At 33.7% G+C, this 16,950-nt stretch overlaps 2 protein-coding genes across 3 annotated transcripts; both read right to left on the bottom strand.

Moving 5' to 3' along the window:
• Positions 1–1,582: 1,582 nt before the first annotated feature.
• Positions 1,583–2,711, bottom strand: LOC123716267. Its single transcript, XM_045671925.1, has 3 exons — positions 2,493–2,711; positions 2,101–2,277; positions 1,583–1,695 (listed from the first exon to the last, which is right to left on the bottom strand). The coding sequence occupies exons 1-3, from the start codon at positions 2,670–2,672 to the stop codon at positions 1,624–1,626; spliced, it is 429 nt and encodes a 142-aa protein (XP_045527881.1). The 5' UTR covers positions 2,673–2,711; the 3' UTR covers positions 1,583–1,623.
• Positions 2,712–6,113: 3,402 nt separating this feature from the next.
• Positions 6,114–16,890, bottom strand: LOC123716577 (protein PRRC1-like). Of its 2 annotated transcripts, none has more exons than XM_045672387.1 (9): positions 16,609–16,890; positions 16,445–16,533; positions 16,157–16,275; positions 14,483–14,629; positions 13,083–13,185; positions 10,385–10,555; positions 8,101–8,290; positions 6,909–7,042; positions 6,114–6,186 (listed from the first exon to the last, which is right to left on the bottom strand). In XM_045672387.1, the coding sequence occupies exons 1-8, from the start codon at positions 16,747–16,749 to the stop codon at positions 6,917–6,919; spliced, it is 1,086 nt and encodes a 361-aa protein (XP_045528343.1). In that variant the 5' UTR covers positions 16,750–16,890; the 3' UTR covers positions 6,114–6,186; positions 6,909–6,916. The 2 variants fall into 2 exon arrangements, with proteins under 2 accessions (XP_045528343.1, XP_045528342.1); XM_045672386.1 differs by having other exon boundaries at positions 16,445–16,539; positions 16,609–16,889.
• Between the last annotated feature and the right edge of the window lie 60 nt (positions 16,891–16,950).

Here is a 16,950-nt window from a genome sequence, read left to right as displayed (position 1 = left end):
ACCTGCCAGTATGTTGTCCAAGCCACATCTTAGTTCGCAGTTCCTTCATCGTAGTTAAGAAGAATAGAAATTTACTGTATTTTTTTCTTATTGGCGGAACATAGGCTTCATGTTGTATTTCTTTTTAAAAATACTATTTGCGATCAATGTGATTTTAATTACAGTTTAAACAACAAACAAAAGAACGATACACATCTGAAATTGTATTTATTTTAACAAGGATTCAAGCGAAGCGCTACGCCTAAAAACATTGGTAATACTGTTGTATTTTTAAAATTGTGACGTTTAATTGTCAAGCGGCCTATGTTAGAATCAAATGACGTGAAGTTTTTATCGATTTTATTTGCTATTACAAATTAGTATTCGTAAGATAAAATCTTTGAAACACCATCTAATCAGAAATATTAAATATTAATTGATCGGTAACTTTGTTCCTAAATCCTGTTTCTTCGGATAGCGGGCATGCACTATAGATAAAATTTAACAAATGTTATTAAATTTGTAGCGAGACGTAAACAACAATAAAAAGATATGTCAGAACAACTGCTCTGACCACGGTAAATGCCGTAGAAGCCTCACATCCCTACGCAAGGCTAAGAGAGCCTTTTAGGAGAGTGTCTTCGAAGAGAAGAGAAGCGGCTAAGGGTGTTTTTAACGGAAATACGTAAACTTGTGTCTTCTTGGGGTTAAATTGGACTAGATTTAGTCGACCAATCCGAGACTCAAAGTAGCAGAGTTTAGAATTCAGACACCACGGCCAGTGTAAAGAGTATCCCCAGTGCTATCATGCGCATACTAATAAATCTTGCTAAGTTGTGACATGTCATTGATTTACAGAAGAAAAAGGGACGGTGACGCACGCTTGAGACCTTGGCGTTCACCTGTCTGAAGTTGGAAAATACCTCGTCAATGACGACGTTGTTAGCCAGAAAGCTTTAAAGCCAACAATACCAGGATTATGGCTTAACCAGCGCGTAATCCATCATGTCGAATAATGCTGTGTTAAGGTTACGCTTTCTTGGGCAATTCTGATTGGCAAAGCTACATTAAATAAGATTCCAAACAATCCACCACCAGCTCCAGTCACTCTTTAATATAGTTATGGTTAATTGTATAGTTGAGTTTCCAATAGGGTTTTATTACAATTTGTATAATTTGACCTCGATAAAGTAAACGTAATTGCATCCAGGTTACTAATTTCGGATCCAGGGAGTAGGCACTTGTGTTTGACTTAATGTCCTATAACCCCTAGGTGGGGCAGAGGGCGTCCACAGTGAGTCTCCATCGCGTTCGGTCTTGAGCCTCGTGTTTCACCTCGCTCCAAGTCTTTCCGGCTCTCTTTGCCTCGTCCGCAACTGTTCGGCGCCAGGTTTGTTTGGGACTAACTAATTTCGGATCCAGGGAGTAGGCACTTGTGTTTGCAACGTAGTTAAATATTTTATCACAAACAGTTTTATATAGGTATCATACCAGTCACCACAGATCGTATTAGTCACCGGTTTTAGAAGATGAATAAACTAGGCTTTGCTGTTATGGTTCACGCTATCGTTTTATAACTAAGACATAACTAATGAAAGTAAAATTAATTTTCAGAGTAACATTTATTTATATAGGCTTCAAAATTTAGTTGAGGATGACGTCGATTGGGTTAGCAGGAGATGGTTCAGGGATTGAACCCACATCTACATCAGGTACCTGAAATATGAATTATAATATTATAATTACGTAGTCATTTATTATATATTTGTTTAACACATTTGTAAGTTACTTATTTAACCTGGACTGACAAAATAACCTCGGAAATGCTAAGACAGGTTTAATATCCGAAATTATTGTACTACCGGAAATCGAAATATGTACACAATGAGCCGGAAACATCGACGCACGTACTGTATTATAACTTGATTATAAATATTATTACTTGATACATTTATGTTAGGTATTGCTACCAGTGTGCGTGCGTGCAAGCTAACCACTAAAAATATAAAATAAGTCACCCTAATTTAAATTCTGGAAGGTACGAAGACGGCTTATACCTACTTGCCTGACAGATATAGCACACAAATTGTGTAGTTAAGGGAATATACAATATGGACCTACCTGTTGTTGTTCCTTGTTGACGTTAATGATGACCTGGACAAGAGGTCCGGCAGCAGGGGTGGGGGCGGGCTCAGCGGGGCTTGGGATTGGGACTGGGATGGGGTTAACTGGGAGTGGTGCAGGCTCGGGAATGATAGCTGGGTCTACGCCAATGGGGAGTTCGACAACAACGGTTTCCTGGAATTTAAAACGAAATATTGTATTGATTACGTATTTTTTAGTTACTACATACGTACATACAACATTGTTTATTTAATATAGTATCGTACAGTCTCTTGTTCATAACGAGCTATGTCAATAATCAGAAATATAAATAAATAATTTGTTTCAACATGTCATTAAAAAAAACAATTTGATTTGTTTCATATAAAAAAAACATTTCCCAAACTTACAAGAGCCTGTCCGTTCATTAGAGCTTCCATGATCTTGTTAAGAGCAGCTTCCAACACGGGTCTTAGGAGTGGAGCGAGGTCAGGGCTCTGCAGAGCGTAGTCGATCTGTTGCAGAGACATCTCTACAGGGGCGGATGCCGCAAGGGCGAAGAGGGCGGATACTACGATGAAGAATTTCATTTTGTATTTTTTACCTGAAAGAACAAAATTGGTTAATTAGTACTCAAAGTGCAAATTATAAAGCGTACAACAGGAAGATTTAAGTATAAACGTTGTAAAAACTTCCCCAATTCATAGAACGTTCAGTAAGTTAGCCTATGACAAAAAAAAATAATCCCGAAATTACCCTGAGCAAAAACCAGACATTGAAGTAAGTAATGAAATCATTTATTGTTGAGAAATCTCGCATTTCATTTTCTACACAGTCACACGTCATTTGAGATAATACGATACACTTTTATAATACTTTTTCATCCGATTTCTTAGCAAGATTTGCTTAAGTTTTACCATGCACGATCATGTTGAATGATTCTTGATACGTCTATGTTTGGGTATTGTATCAGTCTCTAAATACCTTTAAAACTTTGACAAGTGTACTGCGGTCTATACGTTGTAAAAAAGACTAAACAATTTCACTGATCTATGAATATTTAAATAACGGGTTACTTTAAAGCTTTCCTATGTTCTCGCAATTATAAATATAACCGTAAATATCTTTGCTTATAAACTTGTAGAATTTTAAGGCTATGCCTTAAAGTAAAAACTTAATGGTTAGGGTCATATTGGGGTCTCCCAAGATGAATGGTTGTATCAAACGAACTACGAACGCGACCTAGTTCAATAATTGTCATTATAGAGGACTTTCAAAGTCCAATCAAAAAAAATATCGAATGAAAACATAATCAGGATTGTACCTCTGTAGTCATTAAGGCAAAACTACTGGTTTAATAGAATTTTTAATATCTAATGATGTACTCACCAAGTTGTTAAAACAAAGTATGAATTTTTTTGTTATATATTGACTATTTATACAAACCTAAGAACACGATATACCTGATATCTGAAAGGGCTTAAATATATTAATGATCCGCTGTAAATTACGTAACGATTAATTCCGATTATTATAATATAATCGGGCAAAATAAAAGCAAGCTTAACACTATAGAAATAAAGTTGATATTCGCTTCTAGTCCATACACGAAACCTTCTTAATAAATTGTTTTGACATATAAATTATTGTATTGTGATAACTATGATAAATAAGCATAAAGAAATTATTTTTCTTTTATCTTACCAATTTTTTAAAGAACCTTTTCTATATATTCACTTGGGAAGGCACTTCGATGAAGTCCTTTAGGATCAGAAAGCTAATGCTATCTTGAAATCTAAATTGAAATATCGGACAGCGGTGGATCAAGTTATTAGAATAGTCGAGTTAGTATTTTGTCAGTCCATTCTAACATACTATCTGTCACGGGTAGGAACGGCTGTACCTTCACCTATCGTATACCTTTTAGATAAGCCATTGTCAAACTCCACCTAGAAACAAAAATATATTCTAGAGAGCTATACATCTTAGCGATTTGTTTAAGATGTCACAAAGTTATATATCCGAACACATATAAGAACAGACTTTTTTATTTCCAACGCCAAAAAGGAAGACAGTAATTGGCCAAAGAACCCCCCCGGGGCCCCCGTCTTTTATAATAAAGCCAATCTATGGATACAAATTATGCTAGCCCAATTGGTTTTCGATTCTACAGAGGTCTTATTACATTGGTTTGGTTTGTGGACTCAGTTTCCGCATTTAGACTCAGAACTAAGGTTATGGCTAAATAAGCCAGCCCAACTCCTTCCAAAAGCACAGAAGCCTCCTGGGCCCTTCGCAGACTTCACGGAGCCACCTCACAGTTCCGGCCTTATTACATATTTTGGTACCTCTCTCGTCTCTGAGGTTTCAAAAACTAACACAGACAAAGCACACGCTTATAACATCTACAAGCCACACTCTTAAATACAGAATGAACTATACCCATACATTCACGCATACTGAAGGTCTTATACGAATTTTCTTTGATTTGATGTAACACTTAGAGTATTTTTTCTTAGAAAACAAATTGTTCCAAACATGCACCATGTACCACGTAATAATTGTAATCATAACCACAGCATTGGGGCTCCCTAGTGTGGCGACTAGCCTTTGAACAATTTAGCACAACCATATTTCTGTCATGAATGAAGTTTTAAAATTATTATACTACACAGTATTCGCAATGAGAGAGGATATACAATTTGTTCAGTCCTTGTAGTCCACAAGAGTTGGAAGACATTTTAGAAGTTAACGAATTATATGCCATACTACAATAATTATATTTCAAATTAATATTTCAAAACATATTATATTAAGAGAAACACTTTTTGAACGGATTAAAGCTATGTATTATTTTTTAAACTTATAGTTATTTACAACATTCTAAATACTAAAATTTTTGTCCGACGTTTCGCGTACTTTTCAGTGTCACGGTGACTTAGAATTATCTAAATAACATTACATAATTAATAACATATAGGCTATTAATATACAGGTAAACATTTTTATATCTCTAAAAGATATACCACCACGGTCGTATAATTAGAAACACTACCAACGGTCTTTGACAACATTCTTTTTTATAGAACAGGGCAAACGGACAGTTGTATGTAAATAATTATAAGTTTTAGTAATAATACATAGCTTTAATCCGTTCAAAAAGTGTTTTTCTTAATGTTTAAAAGCTATTTTAACAAATGACAATACAACATATTATATGTTTATTAGACAAAAAGTATAATATCCAAGGTCAATCACCTCTTGAATTTTAAATTATATATCTATATGTAAGAAAATATGGTACTGATAAGGGCAGCTTTTTGAATCAAGAACTGACTTAAGATAAGTCTCTTAATAGATTTCCGTTACATACTGTAAAATTCGACCTCTAAGGAATAATCGTTAATTTGCAAGATAAGACATCGCAGCTAATAAATTTCATACTTATTTCGGATTCAAGGATTAAGGGACGCTGATAACGTTTACGAGTGAATAAACCTTGTCAAAAAATAATCACATACGTGATGTTAGCGTGACAAAGTGTACGTTCACTATAAACTCCGACTCCATACAATTCGCTACCTCCCTAACATCTTTTTAAACTCTTCTACGGAAACATTTCTTAACTATATCATATCCTTTCGGTTGTAGCTCTTGTATTTGTTATTCATTTGTACTGAATCTTAATTCATGAACACGTGAAATAGTTTTAAATAAACTATTATTAGTAAAAAAAAAATTATTTTAGATTAAGTGATTCTATGATTTTTTTTTGAAGATTTGGTGCACTTCTTGCTCTTTACCCGTCATACTTATTTTTTAGGTTTCTTTCCTTACTAGGGTTGCCTGGATGAGATCACTTTTGTTAGCGATAAGGCCGCTCGTTGCATCACTTATAATTTAAGTTATTTTTTTTTTATTGTCACGTAATATTACTTTAGTAACGTATACGAAATTTGTGCCATTTAATGCGTGTTATCAATATTGGGAATTGTTTTTTTTAATCTTAAAACAAATAATAAAAAACGTTTTGTGCTCAAATATATTTATAATCTATAAAATATCAATATCTTAAATACCATAGTCATGTCCAAGGAACGTAATCTGTAAAAAAAATAAACTGTTTAATAAATTATAAGGAATACAATAATAAATATTATATTTTTCAATGTAAGTTAGTTTAATGTTTTCTTATTTATTAGTAAATCTATTCAGTAAGCAACCGAGCGGCAGGGTGATTAACAATCCTTATGTCGTGTGTTCGAACCTAACCATTCACACAGTGATAACTGATAGACATCGCGAGAAAAAATACCTAAGAATCGACGCGTGTTAGACACAACGGCTACATCCCTATAAATAAAAATTATCAAAGATATACAATACTTTAAATATACTAATATTATTTACTGTAAACAAAGAAATTGTCATGGAAATATTATACAGTAAAATAAATAATTACATTTATTTCAGATTGTTAACTACCTGTCATTTGTCAAAACTAACAGTCTATATCATTGTAATATGAAGAGTTTGTTAGTCTGTGGAAAAAGACCAGAGTTGTCATTTGTCATTATGCAATGTCTTGCAATGTAACATTCTTGGATTCTAATTAGGTATTAGTCTAAAATAATTGTTTTGAACAACTTTTAGATAATTTATTATTTTACTTGTCCTCACATGTATTTAGTTTATAGTTAATACTTTTTTATTTAAAAACTAAGGTTAGAATAAATCTATAATTATTTCAGAAACACATTGGAGTTTCATTATTCTTACATACATGAGATATACATTCTTATATGTCAATGTATATAAATACTAACCAAGTTCCTCAAGTTTCAGCCGCAGACACTGCTAATATTTTCTTGAATGAACCAGCAAGAGATCGTGATGCGAGCAATAATAACTCACGCCTTGACACACCAGTCGAGGCCTCTTGCCAATGTGTATGTGGAACCTGTCAATATTTCAATAATTCCCTAATTATTGTAACTGTCACACGCAGTAGACAAATTACGAACTCAAAAACACGAAATCATACATACACACAAGGAGAGGTTTACCTAAAACTTGACAATAACGAAACGGAGTGATATAATTTAGTTTATTTTATTTTGCCCTCAACCATGAGAAGAAACTTATGAAAATATGTTATAGGAAGGATATGAAAATGACATGAGATTTTAAGAACGACTGCGCTAATCTGGTCATGGATCCCCATGCTTCCTCATAATTGAGTATCTCGCAATATCGCAGAACAAAACTCAATAAATTGACTCTTTGTTTTGCAGAATTGGGTCTGCAGTAGGTATTTTAAAAAATGGCGATAAAACGAAAGCCTCTCCCTGAGTGATCATTATCGCCATATTGAAAGAAAACAATTTTTTTACCGGATTAAAGCTATTTGTATTATTATAAACTTATAATTATTTACATAATTTTAAAACAACTCCGGGGAAATCAATACAGACAACACAACTTTCTCTACAGCTGTGTGACTTTTGACATTCAACACCTTTTGTCTTCAGTCACCGTGACCACGCACGCTGTGAAGCACGCGAAACGTCGGAACGATTTAAAATAATTATAAGTTTATAATGTGTAAAAGCTATGTTAACCAAAGATAATACTATTATCCCCATAACTAACCCCCTACAATAATTACGTATTTTAAGAAAAATAATTAAATAATTAGGAAGGTTTACTGTTTAAAAGAAGTTATTTAAAACAAAAAAAACACATTTATTCCACAATAAACACAAGTATAGAAACATAAGCACGACTTCAGAATGTCAAACTTAGTCTAAGTTTCAAGAGCTGTCAAACCATTTTTCTGAATGAAGCTTAACATATTTGACATTAAGAGATGATTGTGACTTGACACAAAAATTAAACAATAGAGTTTAGCTGTCTCTTCAAAAAGATGCGCTCATCTACGACCATCATCACCAAATGGCAATGATGAGGCCGTTAGAGAATCAGGGACAAATTGTGAGACCATAACCAATAGATTACCTGTAAATTCGTTGCCATTATTGAACCAACTGTCGTGTTATAGCCAGTCTGTGCGTGAACATAGTCTTTGGGCGTGGCTTCTCTCGCGGCCAACACCGCGGGGCTCGGTACTGGAGTTCCTTGGGACTGTACTTGTAATTCTATTCCGAGAGACGGCTGTGAGAGGACGAGTAAGGAAATTTCGTACCATCTACAAAAATACAATTTAACTACATTGAAAGTAATTTTTGAAGTGAAACTTATTATCGGAGTTGGAAAAAAAATTACCGTCACATTTATCGGTTACGCGTCACATTTATCGGTTACGCGTCACATTTATCGGTTACGCGTCATATTTATCGGTTACGCGTCACATTTATCTGTTACGCGTCACATTTATCGGTTACGCGTCACATTTTTCTTGTCCCTAACACGGTTGATTCGAAGAGATTCGAAGCCATTAATAACAAAAATATATAATAACGATAAAAATGATATTAATAATTCTATTACAATTAATCATAATTCTGTAATAATCTTAGTAGTAATGAGGTAAAATGAAATAATTGCATTATTTGTATTCGTGTCTATGATATTAAAATCCTTTTGTTAAACTTTATCTTATTTAACTTTATGTAACAAATTTCTGTAAAGTTGCATATAGTAGATCATTTTTAGAAAAATAAGGTCATAAAAAAGTTTCACTTCTTACGTGTGTACACTAGTACACGCACACATTTTTAGAACACTGTCTCCTTATTGAGACATCATGGAACAGTACGTCTACTTCAGGCCCCTCTCATTCGAATTATTTGCGAATATAACTCCAGAGGTTGATATATTCGGTAGTGGGCTGATAAATTTAAAAAAAAAAACATTGTTGAGAACTATTTGATACCTTATCCGCTATTTTGCTAGCAATTTTTTGCTTGACAATAAGCAAATTCTAAAAGTGGAATATTTTTATTTTTCGTAACATTTATGTTTACCATAATTGTTACATGACGTTAAACATAAATGTTGCAATAGAAATCTATACTTATATTGTATATATAGCATTATGTATGACGTGGTGGTAATTCATATATAGGCTAACTTAAGACTAATAAGTAATTAAAGTCTAACCTAAGTTACTAATAAGGTTATATAACATAAAAAAAAACGTCCAATGACACTACTGACAGTCTCATTTAAGTGTAAGACACACTATTCTCATGTTATTTTTTCACTAACCAATGTTTGTCACTTTATACTAAATTTAAAAAAAAAATATATTTCAACCTTACAAACACTACAAAATAAATTAATAAAAGCATAGTATAGTATAGTATAGTATAGTATAGTATAGTATAGTATAGTATAGTATAGTATAGTATAGTATAGTATAGTATAGTATAGTATAGTATAGTATAGTATAGTATAGTATAGTGTATCTTAATTTAAAAAAAACTGGCTCTCTCCATAGTGTCGTCGTGTGTAGTCCAAAGATCAATAATACAACCACACGCAAAACTCGTTGAGCGACTTTGATTATCTTGCCGAAGCCGCGCACAAATTATTTGAAGAGGTCGATTGGGTATGAGGGTGTGCAACTGTTTAATCGGTTGCAATCTAAAATTCGCAATATTGGCGTGTTTGACAGATTCAAGGGGGCATTAAAGATCTACGTCAAAGTGAATGTGGTGAACTAGAATTGGGACGTGTATCTCGCTCATAATATTTAGTTTCTCATGTTAATAAAATACAATTTTGTAATGAGAAAATAAAGTTCTTTAAACATTAAAGCCAATTTTCAATTTATAGGCCAATTAAACCTTCTAATGTCAATTCAAACATCCCCAACGATCAAAACGTCATCTGAGCAAGTATCGTTCGTTGACAGCTTTGGATTGTCAAAACTTTAATGACAAAGACGTCACATAGATGATATTGAAAAAGTCATTTTCTTAACATTAAAAAAAATCTTATACCAGATATACCAAAACAACTTAAGTTAATTAATATTATTTCTAACATACTGTTTACATTGTCTATCCTTACCGCGACCACTTACACTTACGCTTAAACACTACCGGTATCTCTTGTCATACTCATGTGAAGTTATACATGCTCCCGCGCTGCAGCAAGAAGCAGAAGATACAACCGCCAACGCGAGGTCAGGCTTTTTGCTATTTATTAGTGACCTCCTCCAGAAGACAAGTGAAGAGACGGAGTAATGGTAAGTGATGTTTCCATATTTAACCACACCACCACACAACCACATTTTACAATTTCTAAATTAAAAAAAAACCATGTAATAACTTACCGATCAGGCATTACTTCCACAACGAAGCTCTCAATGGCGACGATGGGAATATTATTATTGATTAGCGTGTTCACAGATCTCAAATGCGCGATTCGTTGTTTCGCCGACGCGTACGCAGATGCGTAGCTAACGGGCTGGGCCGCTGTGACGTCACTTTGCGAGGGTTCACCACTGAAAAATTTAATGTTTTTCTGGCTAGTAAAATTGACAATTTCACCCCCTCCGCCCGCACTAGTGACTAGTGAAACAAACGTATTCCTGAAGTCCGCGTGAGATGAGACGTACGATACAGTGTTTCGCGGAACAAAAATCTAGTAAACGCTAAATTATTTTTGTTAAAATAACTCAAAAAAAAATTTTTTTTTTATAAAAGCTCTAGTAACTTTCGCTTAAACTAATCTACAATACTAGCTACGATCAAATAAAAACCAACATCGGCAAAAGTTAGAGATGACTTTGTGTTTTTTTTGTATCGAGGACTTTTTTATGGATTGTGTTATATGTATTAGTATTGAAATTTTAGTGACGGTTTAATTTTTTTTTATTAATTCAAGAGATACATACTTGGAAAAAAACAAATTTACGATAAGTTATTTTGCTTAGTAACTCTATATATATATACATTTTACATCGGAATATGGAATGGAACAAACGTTTCATACATATAAATATTTTTTAAATTGTGATAATTAAATAGCTTAATCAAACTGTACTACTGTTTGGTAGAATTCACGTTTGAAAACCTGTACAACTGTATTATATTTCCCATATGAACAGTGTCAAAGCAAATTTTCCTATAATATATTTTCAAAATCAAATACACCCAACAAAAAAAACCAAAAGAGCGATTTTTTTTTGCAATAGAATGTTACATTAGTAACACCATCCCGGACCAACAAGGGCTGTTTTTTTTTTAATAAAAAAATTAAAAAAAAAAACTTACACAACTGTGGCCTTCCCAAAGACAGTTTGGAACAGTGTCAAAGCAAATTTTCCTATAATATATTTTCAAAATCAAATACACCCAACAAAAAAAACCAAAAGAGCGATCTTTTTTTTGCAATAGAATGTTACATTAGTAACACCATCCCGGACCAACAAGGGCTGTTTTTTTTTTTAATAAAAAAATTAAAAAAAAAAACTTACACAACTGTGGCCTTCCCAAAGACAGTTTGGAACAGTGTCAAAGCAAATTTTCCTATAATATATTTTCAAAATCAAATACACCCAACAAAAAAAACCAAAAGAGCGATCTTTTTTTTGCAATAGAATGTTACATTAGTAACACCATCCCGGACCAACAAGGGCTGTTTTTTTTTTAATAAAAAAATTTAAAAAAAAAACTTACACAACTGTGGCCTTCCCAAAGACAGTTTGGAACAGTGTCAAAGCAAATTTTCCTATAATATATTTTCAAAATCAAATACACCCAACAAAAAAAACCAAAAGAGCGATTTTTTTTTGCAATAGAATGTTACATTAGTAACACCATCCCGGACCAACAAGGGCTGTTTTTTTTTTAATAAAAAAATTAAAAAAAAAACTTACACAACTGTGGCCTTCCCAAAGACAGTTTGGAACAGTGTCAAAGCAAATTTTCCTATAATATATTTTCAAAATCAAATACACCCAACAAAAAAAACCAAAAGAGCGATCTTTTTTTTGCAATAGAATGTTACATTAGTAACACCATCCCGGACCAACAAGGGCTGTTTTTTTTTTAATAAAAAAATTTAAAAAAAAAACTTACACAACTGTGGCCTTCCCAAAGACAGTTTGGAACAGTGTCAAAGCAAATTTTCCTATAATATATTTTCAAAATCAAATACACCCAACAAAAAAAACCAAAAGAGCGATCTTTTTTTTGCAATAGAATGTTACATTAGTAACACCATCCCGGATTACAAGGGCTGTTTTTTTTTAATAAAAAAATTTAAAAAAAAAACTTACACAACTGTGGCCTTCCCAAAGACAGTTTGGAACAGTGTCAAAGCAAATTTTCCTATAATATATTTTCAAAATCAAATACACCCAACAAAAAAAACCAAAAGAGCGATCTTTTTTTTGCAATAGAATGTTACATTAGTAACACCATCCCGGACCAACAAGGGCTGCTTTTTTTTTTAATAAAAAAATTAAAAAAATGTGTCAAACAGTGTCAAAGCAAATTTTCCTATAATATATTTTCAAAATCAAATACACCCAACAAAAAAAAACCAAAAGAGCGATCTTTTTTTTGCAATAGAATGTTACATTAGTAACACCATCCCGGACCAACAAGGGCTGTTTTTTTTTTAATAAAAAAATTAAAAAAAAAAACTTACACAACTGTGGCCTTCCCAAAGACAGTTTGGAACAGTGTCAAAGCAAATTTTCCTATAATATATTTTCAAAATCAAATACACCCAACAAAAAAAACCAAAAGAGCGATCTTTTTTTTGCAATAGAATGTTACATTAGTAACACCATCCCGGACCAACAAGGGCTGCTTTTTTTTTTAATAAAAAAATTAAAAAAATGTGTCAAACAGTGTCAAAGCAAATTTTCCTATAATATATTTTCAAAATCAAATACACCCAACAAAAAAAAACCAAAAGAGCGATCTTTTTTTTGCAATAGAATGTTACATTAGTAACACCATCCCGGACCAACAAGGGCTGTTTTTTTTTTAATAAAAAAATTAAAAAAAAAAACTTACACAACTGTGGCCTTCCCAAAGACAGTTTGGAACGCTTCTCTTACTGGTGATATTTTAACTTCTTTATCTGAAGCTACTACAATGTACATGTCACCTCCACTACCTGAAAAAAAAATACATATAATTCTCTACTACGTGCTACTATATGGAATCGGGGTGAAACGAGACATGTCTCACATGTATGACCTTCTGATGAAGAAAAATCACATGATCACGAAACAAATACTGAAATCTGAAGTCAAAAGTTCCAATGGCCTTTTAAAGTTACAGAATTATGTACATTTAAAATGTATTTATATATATTATGCTTAATGTTTATTTCTCATAACAAACATGTTATTTATTTACATGAGAAACTTAATATACATCTACGACCGAGATAGAGGTATTAACGTGGACGTAACGATGAGCCGGACAGCCTATTCCACAACTTAATGGCGGAGAACCTAAACGAATCACCTAAGAACGATGAACTTTGAGATTGATAGCTTTTGATTAACCTATCGAAACCTCATCCTTCAAATCAATAAATACTCTACGTATATACCGACACTGAAGAGGCTGTGCATTTTACGGCGTTATTGAGAGTTGTCGTTAAATGGAGAGAAGATATTTGATTTATCTGCATTAAAAAATCGTATTTGAATGATATTGCGTATAGTCTGTTATTTTTGTTTGACGTCTTTCGCTGCACCAGTAATTTTATTGTATTTTTTACTTATTTTATTCATATATATATATATATATCTTACTATGTGCGCATTTAACATTAGGTAGTACGCTGAAGGAAAACATCGTGAGGACACCGGCTTGTCTTAGACCCAAAAAGTCGACGGTGTGTGTCAGGCACAGAAGGCTGTTCACCTACTTGCCTATTCAATACACAAACGATCATGAAACAGATACAGAAATCTGAGGCCCAGACCTAAAAAAGGTTGTAGCGCCATTGATTATTATAGATATATATGCGATATAGAGGCATTTTGATATTGGAATAATTCTGCTTACAATGTATGAATAACACAAGTTAAAGCAAAAATTAACATAATTTTATAAATTGACAAAATAAAAATTGATATAATTTTAGCTAATTATGCCAATTTGGTTTCTGTGTCATGCTACATGCAAGCACTCAAAATATACCAGGCATATATATATATCTATAAGTAGGCGATAGGTATCCTCTGAAAGTAATATTTTCTTTCTGAGAAACAATACCAAAAAGTCCATAATTATCATTAGCAACATTTGCACAAAGGCAATCATCACACCCAACCAAGCAAGCAAGTCCTCCAGTGTTGCAGTTTCATGACCCACATACTTGTGTGCCTCCTGTTCCATACAAAAGGCACATGGACCCCATACTATAAACGTGTAGTGTTCGAATGTTTTTTACTCACGCAAATATTCTTTCATTTGTGGGTCCAAAGTAGTGATCATAGAGTCGACTGAGCTCTTGGCTTTTTCTGCAACTTTCTGTAAAATTCCACCGCTTGACATGGCTCCTTTCACCCATGTTATCAATCCACTTCCTGGCATTATGTCACCTGTAAATATTAATTGGGAATAAGAAATTTTTATATGTTTTAATTTTTATAAACTTTAAGTTTAAACTTATTTTATTAAACGCTGCAAGGTGATCAGAATAGCAAAGGGAAATACATTCAACTTTTGTTGACTTCGAAAAAGTTTTTGATACATTAAAATGGGACAATATCTGGATGCAACTGGGTCGAATTGCCGTTCAAGTGAAAATTATGTGCTTGATAACTTCCATTTACACTCGAAACGAAAATTACACTCTCGCATCTTACGTCTTGTACAAGAGTATGTTTTCGTTTTCTGGCGTAAGGCAAGGATGCCTATTGCCACCGCTTTCGTTCCTTGTCGTCCTGAGTAGATGACTACCCAGGACGACATGAACATGAGCTCAATGCACTTAATCACGTCACGGCATTGAATGGGAATTGACCGATGTTTTGAAAGACCTAGACTATGCAGATGACGTCTGCTTGTTGAGCCATAGACGTGCTGATATGCAGACGGTATTTGTTGATCTACGTCAGGTGGCAGTAAAATTCGGACTTAAACTTAACTCGCGAAAGACAAGGGAGATGAGAGAGGGTACGTACGTAGTTCTTGTCGAGCGTAGAGGATAGAACAAGTCTCCATATTTACCTTTAAAATTACATTACTTCGAGAATCACAAAAATTAGAGCCATATTTGTATGTCTCAGGTCAAATTGGCAATCAACACAGTTAGTACGACGAATCAAGATTAAAATCTTCTGATCCAACATTAAGACAGTGTTGATGAATGGCAATGTAACATGGACAGTTACAAAGAGCACCACACAACCCCAGGTTTTCGTGAACAGTTGCCTTCGTCATATACTTAGAAAATTTTGGTCCGTTAGAAGAATTGGGAGCTATGCAATGAGGTTTTTTTTCTTATAAAATAGGGAGCAAACGGGCAGGAAGCTCACCTGATGTTAAGTGATACCGCCCCGTCCATGGACACTCTCAATGCCAGAGGGCTCGCGAGTGCGTTGCCGGCCTTATAAGAGTTTGTACGCTCTTTTCTTGAATGACCCTAAGTCGAATTGGTTCGGAAATACTTCAATGGGCAGCTGGTTCCACATAGCGGTGGCAAAAATTGCCTTGAAAAATGCTCAGTCTTGGAACGTCGGACGTCGAGGTGCCAATTAAAAGGTCTATAAGCATCGAAAGTGGAAGTGGGTGGGCCATACGATCTTGAGGAATCCAAGTTATTGCTAAGCAAGCCCTTGACTGCAATCATCAAAGCAAAAGGAAACAGTGCCACCCAAAACAGACATTCCAGAGGCAAAAGAAGCTGGAATGATGTGGGATGAAATTAAGAGAGCTGACCAGGACCAATCAGCCTGGTTTTCTACACTGGATGCCCTGTGCCCCAACTAGGGGACATAGAACTTTAGTCAGTAAGTCAATAAAGAAGTATCAAAAATTGTAGGTAGTTTTAATAAATAACATAATTTGTGAAAAATCAATGACGGTTTTTTGAAAACTATATTTACATATATAAAAATATTTACCAATTGTATCCAAATCAGGTACAGATTCTGGCAGAGATTCTGGTGATTGTGTAGTTTCTGACTCCACTGGAGATCGGATTGACACTGTCGGCTCTCCTTTTGATAAAGGAATTGCTGGACTAAAAGTATAAAATAAAAATTGATCAATGTGGTAAACACATTGTATATGTAAATTAATTTTACTTTTTCTACTGCATACACCCATGCACCAGTTAATTACACTTTACACAACCAGTCTTAAACTTTACTTTATATAAATTTAGACAAAAATTATAATATCATATTTACCTAAAATGTTCTGGAGATGGTGGTGACATTTCTGTTGTATTTGATGGTACGTCTTGTTTTTTAATCTGACTAGAAACAGGATTTTGAGCCTGAAACTGAATTTATAGAATGCTCAGATTAGCTTGAACATACTAACAATAATTGATACTAAATCAATATCTTACTTCGTTTTGAGTTGGTGGGCTTACGGTTGTTGTTATAAAGTTGGGTAATTCTGATGGTGGTGCAACACTCGATAACAGATTGCCTGTAGCAGCTAGAGTTGGGGCTGGTGGAATTTTGCCTTTTTTCTCCGAAATATTCATTTTAATCCCTTGAAATGTCCTCTATGTATGTAAAGTAAGTGGAAATCTGATAATTACAATAATAAACTCAAATAAGATTTTACTTAAGATATGTTTGTTTTGAAATTATTTGTTGGCAAATTGATAAGAAAACCCTTCAAATTTCAAAATGTTATGTCGGTTGTCAAAACTCACAACTGACAAATTTTGATGACGTGTCCT

This window comes from Pieris brassicae, chromosome 11 (genome assembly GCF_905147105.1).
Source record: "Pieris brassicae chromosome 11, ilPieBrab1.1, whole genome shotgun sequence".
Classification (NCBI taxonomy): domain Eukaryota; kingdom Metazoa; phylum Arthropoda; class Insecta; order Lepidoptera; family Pieridae; genus Pieris; species Pieris brassicae.
Note: the sequence above shows the minus strand (reverse complement) of the source record. Positions and strands in the feature narration are given on the sequence as shown.